Here is a 15160-nt window from a genome sequence, read left to right as displayed (position 1 = left end):
TCGCCGTGCTGCGATTTAGCGTATGCATTGGTCACTGAGCCCTTAAATTTTAAACTTGAAAGCGTACGTAATTAAGTAAGTTTCAGCTTTGTCACGTAACTGTGCAGGAGATTGGGGCAAATTTTCCCTGGGTATTGCCTTAAAATCAGACTGCCCGCAGAGTGTCGAGAATTTAAGAACATATTGAACCTTTGTGTTATAATGACCCTAACAAGTACGAGGCCACGGGAGAAAATGGGATGTAGAATGACCAATCTTTTTATTCACTAACACGAAATATTATACGAAAGATAATACAGCGACCTAAGAATAAAATACAGTGAATGAAATTGACTTCAAGCCAACGTAAATAACAAGGAGAAATACATCGATCTAGTACGAACATTAAAAAAAAATATACGTTTTGAAATCGTTAATAATCGAATAAGATTACTTGGGGAGACGGTTTACCTGCAAGTCAACATCCAGGCCACATTTTACCCTGTAAATTTGCCATTCGTTGATTTCCGTGAGGAGCGTACGCTATTCGTCATGATGTCACTCTCGGGAAGGCCAGCCCCTTTTCTCCTTGGAGAAGACGGTCGGCCATTTTAGGTTCATCAGTCGTCATTTCACATCGCTACAGTAGGACGGAGAACGTCAGGACTCAATATTTCTCTTACAACTGTAGTGGAGAATTGCCTACTATGAACTGAAACTCTTCCTAAAATCAAAACAATTAGATCCTAGTGTGAAGTGACGCATAAGCCAGTAGTTTCCAGTGTCGAGTTGTAATTTTTTGCACCTCAATGTAGCTAGAGGAAATGGCTGTGGAAAGCATGACTGTCCATCCAAACTCCCCAACTACCAACCACGAACACAACAGTCTCCTGACTGACGAAAGGTCGAGTAATTCTACAGTCATATTTAAATGAAATTATTTATTTGTCCTGTGCTTTTACACAAAAAGCCCGGGGTTTCTTTTTCCTTTTTTTCTGTCAGAGGGATTAAATTCGCCTTTTCTGGAAAACGAGTACAGAGGTAACGCCATGTTGATACGACAACGCCAACTGGGAGGCCAAAAAAACTTCTGGGATAACGCTGTTCCCTGTGTTTTATTTACGTTTATCACAATCAACGAGCAATCGACTCGAGCCAGCCTGTCTCAAGGAAAAGAGATGAGGTTGAAACGGCTGATAAATCATACTTTAAGCGACCATACTTAACAATTCGACGATTGATCACGGCGCCTTGGTTAACTAATCACCCTCTCTTAAAAAACTTAACTAATTAGTTCAATTAATCGTGTGTGTTTGGTATCAGTAGCGATCACAGCGGTAAAAGGAAAAAACAAACATTAAACTGGTGGGTTTTTTTTGCTAACGGTGAGGCCTACTCAGGCTAGCAGCGTTAGCATGTTAGCTGGTGTTACTAACGTATGCTGTTGGCAACAACAGAGAAAGGCTAAGCTAAGGGCTAATACTTATGTTGACTGTGATTTTTAAGGTCGTCGATATTTCTAATGGCTGCTGTTTTTTAAGTAGCCCAACTTTAAGTTATTTGATCACTATCGTCGATTATTATCGGTTCAAATGCATTTGTGCCGTTGGCGGAGCGTAGCGCTTAATTGCACCCTTGGCGTTACGCACTTAAAATTGTCATCGTCTCATTAATTGTAAATAACTCAAATAAGAAAAACCCTTTAGCTCCCCTTATGAACGCCCTCAAACATTTAAGTTTAATTGTCGTTAAATTTAGATTTTTTTTCGTTTTACTGTAGTTATGGATGTATTTTAACTAACATGCCATTTTTATTCACAGTCGTGCCCACACTGACTCGTCCCCAACATCCCCCCGAAGTCCCCCCCACCTCCCCCAAAATGTGTAAAACGTCTGCAAAGCATCCCAAAAGTGTTTAAAGTCAAACACAAAAGTTCCCTTCTCCACTGTCCCCAGTTGGCAAAATTTGCTGTACCCGGTTGGTCCCCCACTTTCCAATCCCCACAAACTCCCACTTAGTGTCCCCGAAAGTTTAGCGAGAAGCTTTATTTTTTTGTTGTTTTGAGTGCAAAATGTGAAGAAAGCCCGTCACAGTAAGTATTCCCCATTTTAAATGTGGCCCTTTGTGCTTATAGAGTTACGTTATGGAGTCGAATATTGAGCTAATAATGTGCCATAATGCATGGTAAACCATTTGATCCGGAATAATCATGTGCTCTGCTAAACCTAAGCTGTCTGGTAGGAGGTTTGTTTGGAGATTTTACACTTTGGATATAAATGGAAACTGTCTGGTGTAACTAACATGGCGAACTGATCATGCACAGGACTGGACTTTATTGTGCTCAGCTTACAAATAACAAAGTAAATAACAGTTTTTCCTCTCCACAGCTCTGTACAGCTAAGCTTGTTTTGGTAGTATAGAGTATGCTTGAATGGGGTTTGCTGTTTTATGTTATTCCCTAAATTGGGAAGCAGCAGGTGATATGTGTGTGTAAGGGGGTATTTCAGAATTGCAGGGGGGCCAACAGCTTGTGCCCATAGCGATTCCCAGCCACCCCCTATTCACAACAACCTGCCTCCACAATACAGCCAAATCCCTGTGCTATGAAAGGGAGCCCTCCTTTGTAACAGGTCTGTGCAATCATGCCAGTCATAAAGTAGGGGTCTGAGTTTGTGGTGTTTGATTAAAAGCTGATAGCTTTTTTAGGACAAATCATCTTATAGAGTCTATTAAAGTGTTTTAGATAATATGTCAAAAATGGACTGGACTGGGTTAGTTGGTATCTGATACTGCGTGTCTTTTTACATATTTCCAGAGAGAATAAGTGTAGTTTAATTCTGGCTCATGGTCCCGAGTACCAAATATGAAGACAGATTTTGTAGTTTATTCTGGATTGTGTCTTGTGAGCCATTAGCAGATAACTGATTTTTTTTTTTCTGGCAGTGAATCCAGGTTTTATGAGCCCATTTTTAATAAAAGTGAGAGTTTACTAGGTCATCTGTGGATATCTTTGCACTCTAAAACCTAAAAATCAGTCAAATCTGGAACAGCTACTAATGAAAGATGACCTTTGTACTCCTTGAAGCAGTCCCTTGGCAGGCTACATCTTGGCAGCAGCCAGGATTTGTGGTGGAAGTTGGACTTTGCTGTAGACAGTTTTCATTCTTTAAGCTAACGTGTTTGTGGCATTCTCTCTTTTTTTAATAATATATTTGCTGTTTTGAGGGGAGAAATTGGGCTCTGATGATTAAGGCTGATTAATTTGCTTCCCCTGAGAAAGCCGGTGAGCTGAGGATGTGGTGCATACTACACGTACAGTGGAGTTGACATTTTGCCTCAAAAGCAGATCAGCTGTCTTCCACCACCTGCTCCATCTTAGCTCACTGTGGGCTCAGAGGAGGACAAAACCTGCCTTTGAGAGTCTGATACTGAATGGCAGTAGTCTTCTCAGTGAATCAGTTAACTCCTGTTCACATCATCCAGAGCTCAGACCTCTCCCTGACTGCTGGACACAGTGCTTGTCAGCCTACTTTGGGTGTTGGCCTTTAGGGAGGTACTAATATTTTTTCTTTTCTTTGTTACTAACATTTTTGTGTCAACATTTTATGACGTGTGTCTTGCACAGTTTTGACGTAACAGAGTGCCACATGGTTTTTCTTTTCCTTTTGTGGGCCGGCCCAGAAGTTGGCATCGATCTGGCTCCCTCAGCTAAAAGCCAGTAGGAAGTTTCCACGGGCTTCTAGATTGTGGCAGGAAATGTGCTCTGTGGGAAATAAAAGTTTATGATAAATACATATTTTGTTCGGCAATTTAATCTGAGATTAAGACCCATTACTGCAACACTCTGTTGCAAGTTCTTGTTGTTGTTTTGAGAGATGGCCAAACATAAACACGTTAAAGTACTCAACCTTCTCTGAGGTAGTCCTCAGTAACAGCAGACATCAAACAGCAGGAACTGTCTGTTTATTTTTTTTTTCTACACCAGATGGATGTCCTTCATATTAGAAGTTAAAATACATTCAAAAGAGGAAAAAAAAGGCCTTATAGGGTATTTTTTACTCTGGCAGTGTTCCAGCTGTGGTGGCTAAAATCTGTCTGCGTACAGACAAAAACACAAACACTTGGCATATTGCGCAGACTTCCTTTGTGGTTACTTCTGCTGCTGTAGGAGTGATGATTGCATTTTATCTGTGTATGATAACACACGCACAGAGGCTCACAAGGTGAAAACACACCAGTATTGCTGTCGTGAGTGTTAATAATAGAAGCACAGTATTACATATACACATGACCTAATTTGAAGTCTGAAATTGTTCGTGCTCGTCACGTTATGAGATTAAATCCAAAGGAAAGGTGTTGATGCTTTCTGGAAGCTGTGTAGACGATGTAGAAAGTTCGCCTTGAATACACAGTATTTTAGTTCACCATTCAGCGTGTTTTTATCTATCCTTCTGTTTGGATGACCTAGATAATATGTCAATAAGCAGCTGTGCAGTCTAACCTCACTGCAGGAGCGTTTGAGTTTGTTTTTTAATCTTGAGTGCGATTATATATCCCTCCCAGTGTATGCATAAAGTGTTGTGTTTGACATTTTAGTGTTTCCTTCACCTGGCTTATATGATTGAAAGGTCATCTTATTCTTATGGCAATCCCAGGTACTTATTATGTGCAGTCTTTACAGGAATGCATGTGTATACAAATACAAAATCATTAACTTTAACATCAACCTGCCATAGATTTCAAATTCTGCAGTTAAATTTACATTTACCCATCTTACGGTGTGACAGACTGTCCATCAGAATACACCGTATAACCTTGTAAATCTTCAGCATCAGAAATTTTCCTGGCAGAAAGTGGTGCGTGCTACAGATTAATAGTCTCTTTTAGAATTATATACAACCATCAGCTCGTGTTTCATATCACAGTCACATGGCAGCAGTGTAAGCAGAGACCCCCAGACCCCCCCCAGCCAGATCCTCCAGCTCTCCAAGGGGACACGGAGGGGTTCCTGAGCCAGTTGAGAGACATGATCTCTCCAGCATGTCCTGTATCTATCCCAGGGTCTCCTCTCAGCGGCATACCCAGGATACAAAAATACAACAAACAGTAAACAAGGATCTAGATTAATTTGACCGATAATTTTCTGAAAAGTCTGAAATCGCAACGGCTCAATCGGGAAAAAATGGCACCATCTATGATATTAGCAGCAGATTATGATCGATGACTCGTTCTTGAATTGTGCGTGTATCCCTGTATCTTCAATTTTCAAATTCGCCGAGCCTCTGTACTCGTTTTCGCCGATTTACCCCCAGCTGCGTGTATAAAGTCGTTCTTGCTTCCTCCTCTTTGTTTGTATAATTTTATTGTGCATTTATCTTTGTAAAATTTTGTGACCATAATATTAAAGATGGCTTTCTTTTCATATACAGGGCAGAAGATGGAGAGCTGGAGGAGGGTGAGTTGGAAGATGATGGGGGAGAAATGGAGGAGGAAGAAATGGCAGGAGGTGTGTCAGCAGTCGGTCCAGGTGGAGACGGTGAAGAAGTGGGTGGAGGTGAAGGAGGCCACGAAGGGTCGGCGGAGCGGCCTCGGCGAAGTAGGGAGCGCCACGCTAGCAGCGGTTCAGACGACGAGAGAGCCCACCGTCGTAAGAGGAAGCGGAAGAAGGAGCGGGAAAGAGAAAAGAGGAGGTCCAAGAAGAAACGCAAATCACGACATAAAGTAAGAATTGTAGTAAACGCAGAGATGAAAACACCCGTTTTCTGGCTTAACCCAAAAATATCAACTCTAACATTTGTCCCTTTTTCTCTCAGCGTCATGCGTCCTCGGATGATGACCACTCAGACTACAGTGATGAGTCTGACTACAGTCCCAGTGAGAAAAGGAAATATAGAGAGTACAGCCCCCAGTACGGTTCTGTAAGTCTGAAAAGAAAACTTTCCCAACACACATGTTACATGTGCATAATATAATGTGAACATGATGAAAGTATTCTCAGTTTATCAATGTCTTATCTCTCTCTAGTCTCGTGGGAGCTACGGTGGCGCAAAGAGGGGTGGTTACATGAAGATGGAGAAACAGGGTTACGGAGGTTACGATGACTACGAAGATGACAACTTTGAGGGAGAGGAAGATGAAGACATGGGGGATGACGACTACGATGACTTCACCAAGGAGCTCAACCAGTACCGAAAGGCCAAGGAGGGAGGAGGCGGCCGTGGTGGGCGAGGTAATTTCACGGCAGTTTGAAAAATAGACTTTTTAAACATATTCTGCTGTATGCTGAATATGTGCTCAGCTGACAAGTCAACACGGTTTCATAGCAAGACTGTACACGGAAAAATCAAACCTAAGATCCAACGTTGTGACAAGGCCAGCTGTCTTTTCTAGGGATGTTTTCAAACAAGGAAAGAGAAAAATGTATCACTGTGTTATCAAAGTTCACTATTTTACCTGCACCACAGTTGAATTTGCACTCGAGCATATTTGCATACATACACACAACTTCTCTTATCAATACAAATTTCAGATAAGTTGCTGACAGGTGGAATCCCACTTTTGTAGCTTATTCTTACTTCTCTCTTTGTCTTCGTGCAGGGGCCAGAGGTCGTATGAAGAACCACAGAGGCCGTGGATTAATGAGAGGAGGGAGGAGGGGAAGAGGAGGAGGCAGAGGAAGAGGAGGGCGAGGCGGAGGAGGAAAGATGGGAGGAGATGATGATGGAGACGGCTACGGAGATGAAATGGAGGTGAGGATTAGAGCTCAGAATTATATTTTGCTCCAAGTTCACAAAGAGTCAGTTAAATGACAATAATAATCCTTGTCCTTACAGTATGGAGATGATGACTACGACATGGGTGATGATGACTATGATGACTACTCGAAAGAGCTCAACCAGTACAAGAAGTCCAAAGACAGAGGCAGAGGTTTGTTTTTCGTCTCTTCCTTCCGTTTCCTTTTATTTAAATTTGACCTACGTTGTTTGTTTTTTCTTGTTTTCATATGTTATTGAGATAATTGTGTGTGCACGTATTAAATATGGACAAAGACTCAAATAATGCCATCAGTGTATGTGCAAGTGTTTCTGTGAGCCAAAAACTGAGGTACCAGACTGTTCTAAACACTCAGTTTCAGTATTCCTTTTAAAATCTTTCATCCTGTTGATGTCATAGAAGCTAGATGTCCATACTATGGCACACAGTTTGTGAGGCCAATCAGCAGAAAGTTGCATTAAAGGGAGGGTTAAGGGAGCTAAAATGGCTAAAACTAGGATTTATGCAAAATTAATGGGGAAATATATCCTTTTTTTTGCCCAAAAGTTCACTCACACTGTCTCTTGATTTCTCCACCAGGTGGTAAAGGGGGCCGCGGGCGAGGCAGAGGTAAAGGAGGGCGTGGCATGATTAGAGGAGCAAAGGGTCGAAACAGAGGGAGAGGAAGAGGAGACATGGGGAATGATGACAACGGAGACATGGACAACGGGGTAAAACTTTCATAATTATTATGAGCTCAGGTTAAGCGCCCTGATCTGGTAACAAACTGGACAGTACAGCTAATTTGTATTTGCTTGTTGTGTGGGGTGGGTTCAGGATGGTGTTGGAGGTGATGGACCGGGAATGGGGAGGAGGAATCAGAATGAAAAGCACCAGGACAAGAAAGGAAAGGCCATCTGCAAGTACTACATCGAGGGGAGATGCACTTGGGTAGGATGGCACAAATATCAATAATATGTATTATTAATGCTCTTTTATTGTATACATACAGTTAAGTTCACTTTTCAAAGTGCACATATACAAATTTTGTATTACATTAGTTCCAATCGGACATGCGCACATCTCCTTTGAGGTTGCATTAGGAAGGGCATCCGGCGCACATCTCTGCCAAATCAAACATGCAGAGTTGCCCGCTGTGCTGAAAGTAACTTTCTAACAGTTTTTCATGATTTCATACCTCAAACGCAAACACATTTTTAAAATAGTATTTTAGAGTTTTATAAAGATGTTTTAGAAAAAAATTTACACTCAACTATACTGTTTAGCACACTAGCTACCTCCTACCTGGATAAAAATATAACTGTTTCCAGTGGAAATTTCAACGTTTGGTGCCAGGAATCTATAGCTTAATGCAAATATTTTAAAAGGCTTTATACTAATATAAACTCTTATAGCAGCATGTAATAACCACAGCTGCAAGATAATGCAGAGGAAATGTCTTCTGTGTTGTTTATTTTGGTCTACAAATTATCTGTTGGCTGCTGTCTCAGCCCTGACATCCATAACACACACTTTTTTCCCATACAACAGGGCGACCACTGTAACTTCAGCCATGACATTGAGCTGCCAAAGAAGAAGGAGTTGTGCAAGTTCTACATCACTGGATTCTGTGCCCGAGCTGACCACTGTCCTTACATGCATGATATCCTTTGCTGTTGACCACATGGAGAGCCTATTTATCAGTATAGATAAGGCAGTCTGGAGTTGTGGATCAGAACCAGTTTTTCCAATCAAATTAAACTTGAATCTCTGACTAGTAAGTCAAGTTAAGAGTCAAGCTGGCAATATTTACCAGTATGAAGTTGCATAAGTGAAATCAATCCAGGGTTTACACCTGTTTATTCGGGCCACCAGGCCAAAGTTGACCCTTTGCTCGATATGTGCACCAGTGTTTTGTTTCAGGGTTTGTTTTTTAAAAGCTCCAATCGTTAAAATGACCATTTAGTTTTCATATTAGTTTTAACAACCATTAACACTATGAAGCAAAGATGAACTAGCAAATTGTTTTATCCAATAATCAGGGTAAATGATGTATTGTTGTATGTGAGTGAGGTTAAATATGATGCAGTGCTGTATCAGTCGTCGTACCCACTTTGTCTGATGTTGACACAGCTGATAATGTGACACGAGTGTTCCTCCTTGACTCCTGTGCTACGTGAATTCCCCTGTAAGCTGTTCCACACCACAGGGAAGTGTGTCAATGGTGACGAGTGTATGTTCTCCCACGAGGAACTCAATGATGATACTCGGGAGCTGCTTAACAAGGTAGGAACCTCCGACCTCGAAGACAGTCACCTCGTTTATCTTCTGTAAACTCTCACAATATTAAGTGTATATAAGTTAGATTTTTGTCACTCGCACAGTCTGCCAGTTTAAGTTGACAGACTGTTGTTTTTGTTTGCCTTCAGTTGTGTTTCTTTAAGATTCACCCAGCAGAGTATTTTTCTTGGTTTTGTAGATGCTGGCAGAGGATGCAGAAGCTGGAGCTGAGGACGAAAAAGAGGTGGAGGAGCTGAAGAAGCAAGGAATTAACCCGCTTCCTAAGCCCCCTCCTGGAGTCGGCCTCCTTCCAACCCCTCCCCGGCCCGTTCCTGTTGAAACCAACACAGGTGGTGTGGATTTTGCTGGGCCTCCAGCTGGTGACTTTGGGGGTCTTCCTGGACCTAATCAGGTGCCCATGGCTGTCAAAGGTCCCCCAGGACCAGGGCCTGTTCCTGTCCCTGGTCCCTGCGTCGGTCCACCTGTCCACGGTCCTGATGGAAGTCCCTTCCAAGGTGGCCCGCCGAATCCCCCTGGCCTTCCTCCTCCTCCCCACATGGGTCCCCCACCTCCTGCTGGTGGAGGAGGAGGAGGAGGAGGCATGGGGAAGAAGATCCCCTCGTTGTTTGAGATTAAAGTTCAGCCCACAGGACAGCTGGCCCAGAAACTCGCAGTTAGGTAAGAGATCAGAAATGCAAAGAATTAAAGTGAGTATTTGTATAATCCGCATCCTGACTTTGTCTGTAAGAAGATCCAAGTTCTCAGTTTTTGGAATGTAGGAATACTGTCTGAGGTTTTTACTCTGAGAACTGAAAACGTTTTCTGAACATCTGTGAAATTGCGTTAAGGCTGAGAAGCATCTGCTTAGATTCACAACAGCTCAAAGGTTCCTCCCAAAACCCGCGGGCCCTGAGTGTTGAGTAGACAAAGGATTTTCAGTGCAATAATTATTTTAGTGTTTGGTTATTGGTTTTGTCAGACTTCTAGGAAATGCACAACTAGCAGAGAATAATGTGTAACAGGAACTAGTATCTACATTTTTTTAATTAACTCTAAATAATTAAAAAAAAATGTTTGCTTTGAGAGTCACTATCCGAATTCTAAATCACACTCCCGCTTTTGTATTAGAAGCCAGGGCCCCAGTACCAACCAGGGTCAGACCCCAACACCTGGACCTCAAGGGCCCCCTGGTGCCCCTCCTCCCAGATTCCCTGCCCCTCCAGGTATGATGCCCCCTGACATGCAGAACATGGGCCCCAACCTTGGAATGAACCAGGGCCCTCCCAACATGGGACCCGGTGGACCACCAATGATGGGAGGATTTCCACCAGGAGAGGGCCCTCCACATGGAGGTGCTATGCCTCCAGGTCCTCCTCAGGGAGGAGGAAACTTCTACAATAACTTCTACAATCAGCAAGAGGGTATGAAGATGGAGGGTGTGGTTCAAGAAGGTGAGATCATTTTATACTAAATACCAAAATAGAGTTGGAGCAGCTTACTTCAAACAATAGTGGCTCTTAAACTTATGAGAATGTTGTCTGTTCCCTATCAGGTGACAGTTACCAGGGTTTTTCCGGTATGGACGAGAGAGGAGGCACAGGAACATTTGGAAATCAGTCAGGCAACCAGGAAGGCCCTGCTAATGGAGCCACAGCCAATCAGGGGGGGATTTCTGTGCCTGACTTTCTGCCACCTGCTCAGCGCGTCCTCTTCATGAGGATCCAACAGAAGCAGCAAGAGGAAGAGGAAAGAGCTCGCAGGATGGCTGAGGGAGGAGCAGAAAAAAGCAGAGACACTGAAGGTAGAGGAACAGCACCTGCATCTGTGTATAAATGATTCCTGTGGCATAGTGAGATGTAGCATCCTTTGCAAGTATTCCTCTTTCCGTATGACTGTCTAAGAACAGGAGAAACCTGTAAAACCAAAGACTTAAGACTTAAAACCATTTTGTGTGTAACAGAAATGAGACGGAGGTGACCCTTTCAGTGATTGCTTAGAGTTGACCAAAATGTCAAATCCCTCTTTTCCTAGGTGACTCAGGGAACTGGTATTCTAGCGAGGATGAGGATGGCGGTGGGAGCGTGACTTCCATCCTGAAGACCCTCCGTCAGCAGACCCAGGCTCCTCAAAAATCTGACGTGCATCCGAGCGACCCACGCCTTGTGAAAGCCTCTCCTTCCCACCCTCCGGCTCGCCCAGCAGACCCCCGCTTAGCTCGGGATCCACGCTTGGCACGTGCTGCTGAGTCAGCTCAAATCTCTGACCCCACCCACTCCACACTCGCTCCATCGTCATCTGGACCACCTGCAGACCCCAGGCTAGCTAGGCTAGCTGCTGCTGCCTCAGCAGGATCTGCCTCCCATTCGCCTCCAGCTGCTAAGCCTGAACCTCCCCTGGTCTATAAGCCCCCTCCGCTCACGACCCCGGCAGTGGATGAGGAGGAGACTGAGCGGGTTCTACGGGACAAGCCCGTGCCGATTCCTCTGGATCCGCTCATGGGTATGGCTCTGAAAGACCCACGTTCCCAGTTGCAGCAGTTCAGCCACATCAAGAAGGATATTGTTCTTCACATGCCAGCATTCGCTAAAACGATCACCTGGTCTCCTGAAGATCTGCTTCCGCTCCCTATTCCCAAGCAGGACCTGCTTCCTCTACCCCCGGGCATCCCTCCCGTGTCCACCCTTGACTCACGTCTGTCCCGCGGTCAGCAGCAGCAGTTACACACGCCACTCACTCACTCGCAACCTCCTTCCGTACAGCCTCCTCCTTCCTTAGACGCCCCTGCTCCCTCCTCCTCAGCTTCTACCCTCCCAGAATTTGAATTTCTGTCTCGCATCCTGAAGAATGTTAACTCCAGCACGTCCCAGACTCCTTCTCCTCCTCATTTACCCACACCCCCTACCACTATGCCAGTTATGGGTCAACCTCAGTCCATGCCTGCAGCTTCTATAGAAAAGCCTGTTGACCCCCGTGTTGCCCGCAAAGTCCCCTCTGATCCCCGTCTCCAGCCACCGAAGTCGGCACTGAAGCAGCCATCAGAACCTGTGCCCCCTCCGTCCACATCTCCTGCACCAACATCTAGTTCTTCTCCACCTGCCATCGCTCCCTATGACCCACGGTTGCTCTCCTCAGTTGGGGCAGGGCGCAGTGTAGGGGCCGGGACACCAGGGGGTGCCAGTGTGCTGAGCAGCATTAGTCTGTATGACCCTCGGACTAACAAACCAGGCAGCCCTGGTACCAGCAGTGGCGCTAACAACTCTCCTAACTCAGCCAGCCAAACTGAGTCCAAACTCAGTGACCCCACAACGAGTAAACCTAAATCCAAGGAGCCCCTCTTTGTTCGGAAGTCTGCATTGGACCAACCTGAGCCAGAGAAAAGTACAGAGCAAGGCACGGATAGATACAACAGCTATAACAGGCCCCGGCCCAAACCTGCGCCCTCACCTAACTCCACAGCTCAGGGCGGGCCTGCTGCAGCTGGGGTGGCTGCAGCTGGAGGTCAGGGTGCTCCTGGATCTGCTGCAGACCAGGCGCCTGCAGGGGTCCATAACCTACCAGTATCCTCTTTATTTGGTGTTGTGAAGCAGGCTAGTAAGCCTGGCGGGACAAGCAGCCCCTTTGGGGGAAACAGCCCTGCACAGTCTGATCAGGCGGCCGCAGAGCAGGACAACGGCTCCCTGAAGGAAGTTTTCAAAGGCTTTGACCCCACAGCCTCTCCCTTCTGCCAGTGACACTGATCCTGGGACCCTGACGCCCCAGATGTGGCAGCTGGGTGTGGGTTGTTTCAGGTTTTTGGACACTGAAAATGTCAGTGCAAAGAGAAACGTGCACTGCGGCAACTGCCTGTAAGACGAGTTTTGATAAGATTGGCAGCAGACATATTACACACAGACACACCCAAACACAGTGTTTCAGATTCTATAAAAGACTCTCGGGTACCGTTTAAAGTTTAAAGTGAAATCTCTATTTTAAACAGACTTATTGATGTATAAATAGATGTATTCTCTCATCTCAGTGCTTAATGAAAATGATTATCCTGACAACAGACACACATTTATATGGAATGAAACTTTAGGCATCACATGTGTTTAAATCTCCTTTTATTTAAGTTTCTCACATCCTTCTGTTTCATATTTCTTCTCTTCTTAAAGCTGATGTGCTCGTGTATATATGCATATTTTCTGGTTAGTTACAGATGGCTGTGCTCTTTGTAACAAATTAAAAGCTTTTTTTATATCTGATTTTCCCAACAATATATTGTTTATTTTTGGTGTTTCTTTAAACAGAATGAAGAGCACTGAGGCAACTTACTTTACACCTGTCAAAAACTAAATGCCCTCCACATCACTGCCTTTGCTTTCATCCACTGTCCTCTGTCTTTGGCGTCACATCAAACTAAAGCATTTTTTTTTCTTTCCACGTTACTTTTTTTCTGCAGAAATGACTGAAATGGTCTTTATTCTACTTAAATGCTTTTTTAAGTATTTTTCTACTCCTTTGCACTGTCAGCTTGTGTCTCTGAGGCTTGTATTTATATTTTGAGTGGCTGTAACCCTTCAGGCTGTTCATGTACAGCTCCATTTCAGGTGTTTAGCTCTTACAGGTGACAGGCTCTTTAATCACTACACAACCGTTGAAGCCCCTAATTCTCACAGATTTTGCCTTTACTCCAGTCTTGTTGCTGTGAGGAGAAACAGACTTTCACTTGAACATTTATTTTTATCGGTTTGTGAATATGGAGAGCACTTAAGCTCTAGTTTCCATAAAGCTTAAGGGGGCGTTAGGAAAAAGCAGGAAACAGGTTTAGCTGCTCAGACTGATGACTGACTCTGTCACTTCGCTCTCCAATGGCACATTTAGTTAGCGGTTAGTTATCCATTGAATCATGTCCTTTTATCTCTGCTGCCAAAACTGGTTTTGTCAAAGTTATTTCCATGTATTTCCTCCTAATTACATTTGAATTTGGACCACTGAATTAAAAGTCATCTACATCTCAGCGTTTAGTTTCTTTGTTTTGTTTTATTAGCTGTTCTGAATAGAGAAGTTTTCTGCCTTGCATTCTCAATTGAAATGCTTGGCTGGTGGCACCATGACAATCATAAACTACATTTGGACCTAAAATTCAGACGACTTGTACGTGTCGCACTCATCTGTGCCCCCTCCTGCTTTTCATCTGAACCATGCCAACCAAAATAAATGAAACAAACTAAAAAAAATGTTTGAAAAAGTGGACGTGTAATTGTGGAAATGTTCACGGTTTGGACTCGCAGCTTAGATGAGAGTGCAAGTCTTCTCTCCAGAACGTCTGCCATAAACGCCATGAACTGTGTGAATTAGAAGTGAATCCAGCGTCTGAATCAGGGTGAGGGAAAGCGGTTGTTCCTGTTTGTTGTAAGGGGGGAGCGGTTTCATTGCCAGTCTCGTTGGCGAATCTGTACGTGAGCGGTCAGTTGTGGCGGGTTCAGATGTTTTTGACCTCCAGAAAGTGAAGATTGTACAACAGCTCTCAGGATCGTGTTCGTCCATCTTGTGTATAAACGTTTTAATTTATTTTTTTATACTTGAGTAAATATACTTCCTCACTTGTAAATTTTGAGCTGAATCATTTTGTATGTCAGAGATTACCACTCACCTCAGTGGGGCGTCGGCGCGCTGCAGCAGTGTGAGGAGAGGAACGACGTTCACGTCTGGTTTTGTGTATGAAGATTCAGATAAGAAAAACTCACTATTATGTCGTCCTCCCTGCCAGTCCATTTAAAAGCCTGTCAGGAGGCTGAGTGTCAGCTATAGCAAGTGTGAAAGTTGTTTGTTTTTTCCTTTATGGATTTCTTTTTGTTTGGTTCCTTTTTTTTCCTCACTATGTAAATTTGACCAGTATCCAGTTCCCGTCTTTGGAGGACTGGAGTTTTCTAACTGTACACTGTAGGTGAGGTTGTAAGTATTTAAATAAAATTAATACATGATCAACCAGTTTCAAGTATTTCCTGTGTTGTCAGTACCTCGGATGATTCATTTGACGCATTTTTGTTTTCTGTCAAAGTCTCTAAGTAATTCATTGAAGTCACGATTGTTCAGCCGGATGAAGGTTGTGAGCGCTGAGCTGTCTGTCTGTGTCTCCAGTCAAATCAGATTATCTAAAAACGCCCT

The 15160-nt window shown here is 43.9% G+C and overlaps 1 protein-coding gene across 2 annotated transcripts; it reads left to right on the top strand.

The window, feature by feature from the left end:
• The first annotated feature begins 606 nt into the window (after window positions 1-606).
• zc3h4 (zinc finger CCCH-type containing 4) lies at window positions 607-14980 on the top strand. 2 transcript variants are annotated; one of them, XM_085380947.1, is made up of 14 exons: window positions 607-883; window positions 5410-5701; window positions 5794-5898; window positions 6005-6209; window positions 6578-6729; window positions 6814-6907; window positions 7334-7464; window positions 7571-7684; window positions 8285-8396; window positions 8910-9019; window positions 9213-9691; window positions 10145-10464; window positions 10566-10814; window positions 11045-14980. In XM_085380947.1, the coding sequence occupies exons 1-14, from the start codon at window positions 804-806 to the stop codon at window positions 12742-12744; spliced, it is 4143 nt and encodes a 1380-aa protein (XP_085237073.1). In that variant the 5' UTR covers window positions 607-803; the 3' UTR covers window positions 12745-14980. The 2 variants fall into 2 exon arrangements, with proteins under 2 accessions (XP_085237073.1, XP_085237072.1); XM_085380946.1 differs by having other exon boundaries at window positions 10142-10464.
• The last annotated feature ends 180 nt before the right edge of the window (window positions 14981-15160 follow it).

Source organism: Rhamphochromis longiceps, linkage group LG14 (genome assembly GCF_057381845.1).
Source record: "Rhamphochromis longiceps isolate RC_006_pf linkage group LG14, R_longiceps_female_GT1.1, whole genome shotgun sequence".
NCBI classification, from domain to species: Eukaryota; Metazoa; Chordata; class Actinopteri; order Cichliformes; family Cichlidae; genus Rhamphochromis; species Rhamphochromis longiceps.
Note: the sequence above shows the minus strand (reverse complement) of the source record. Positions and strands in the feature narration are given on the sequence as shown.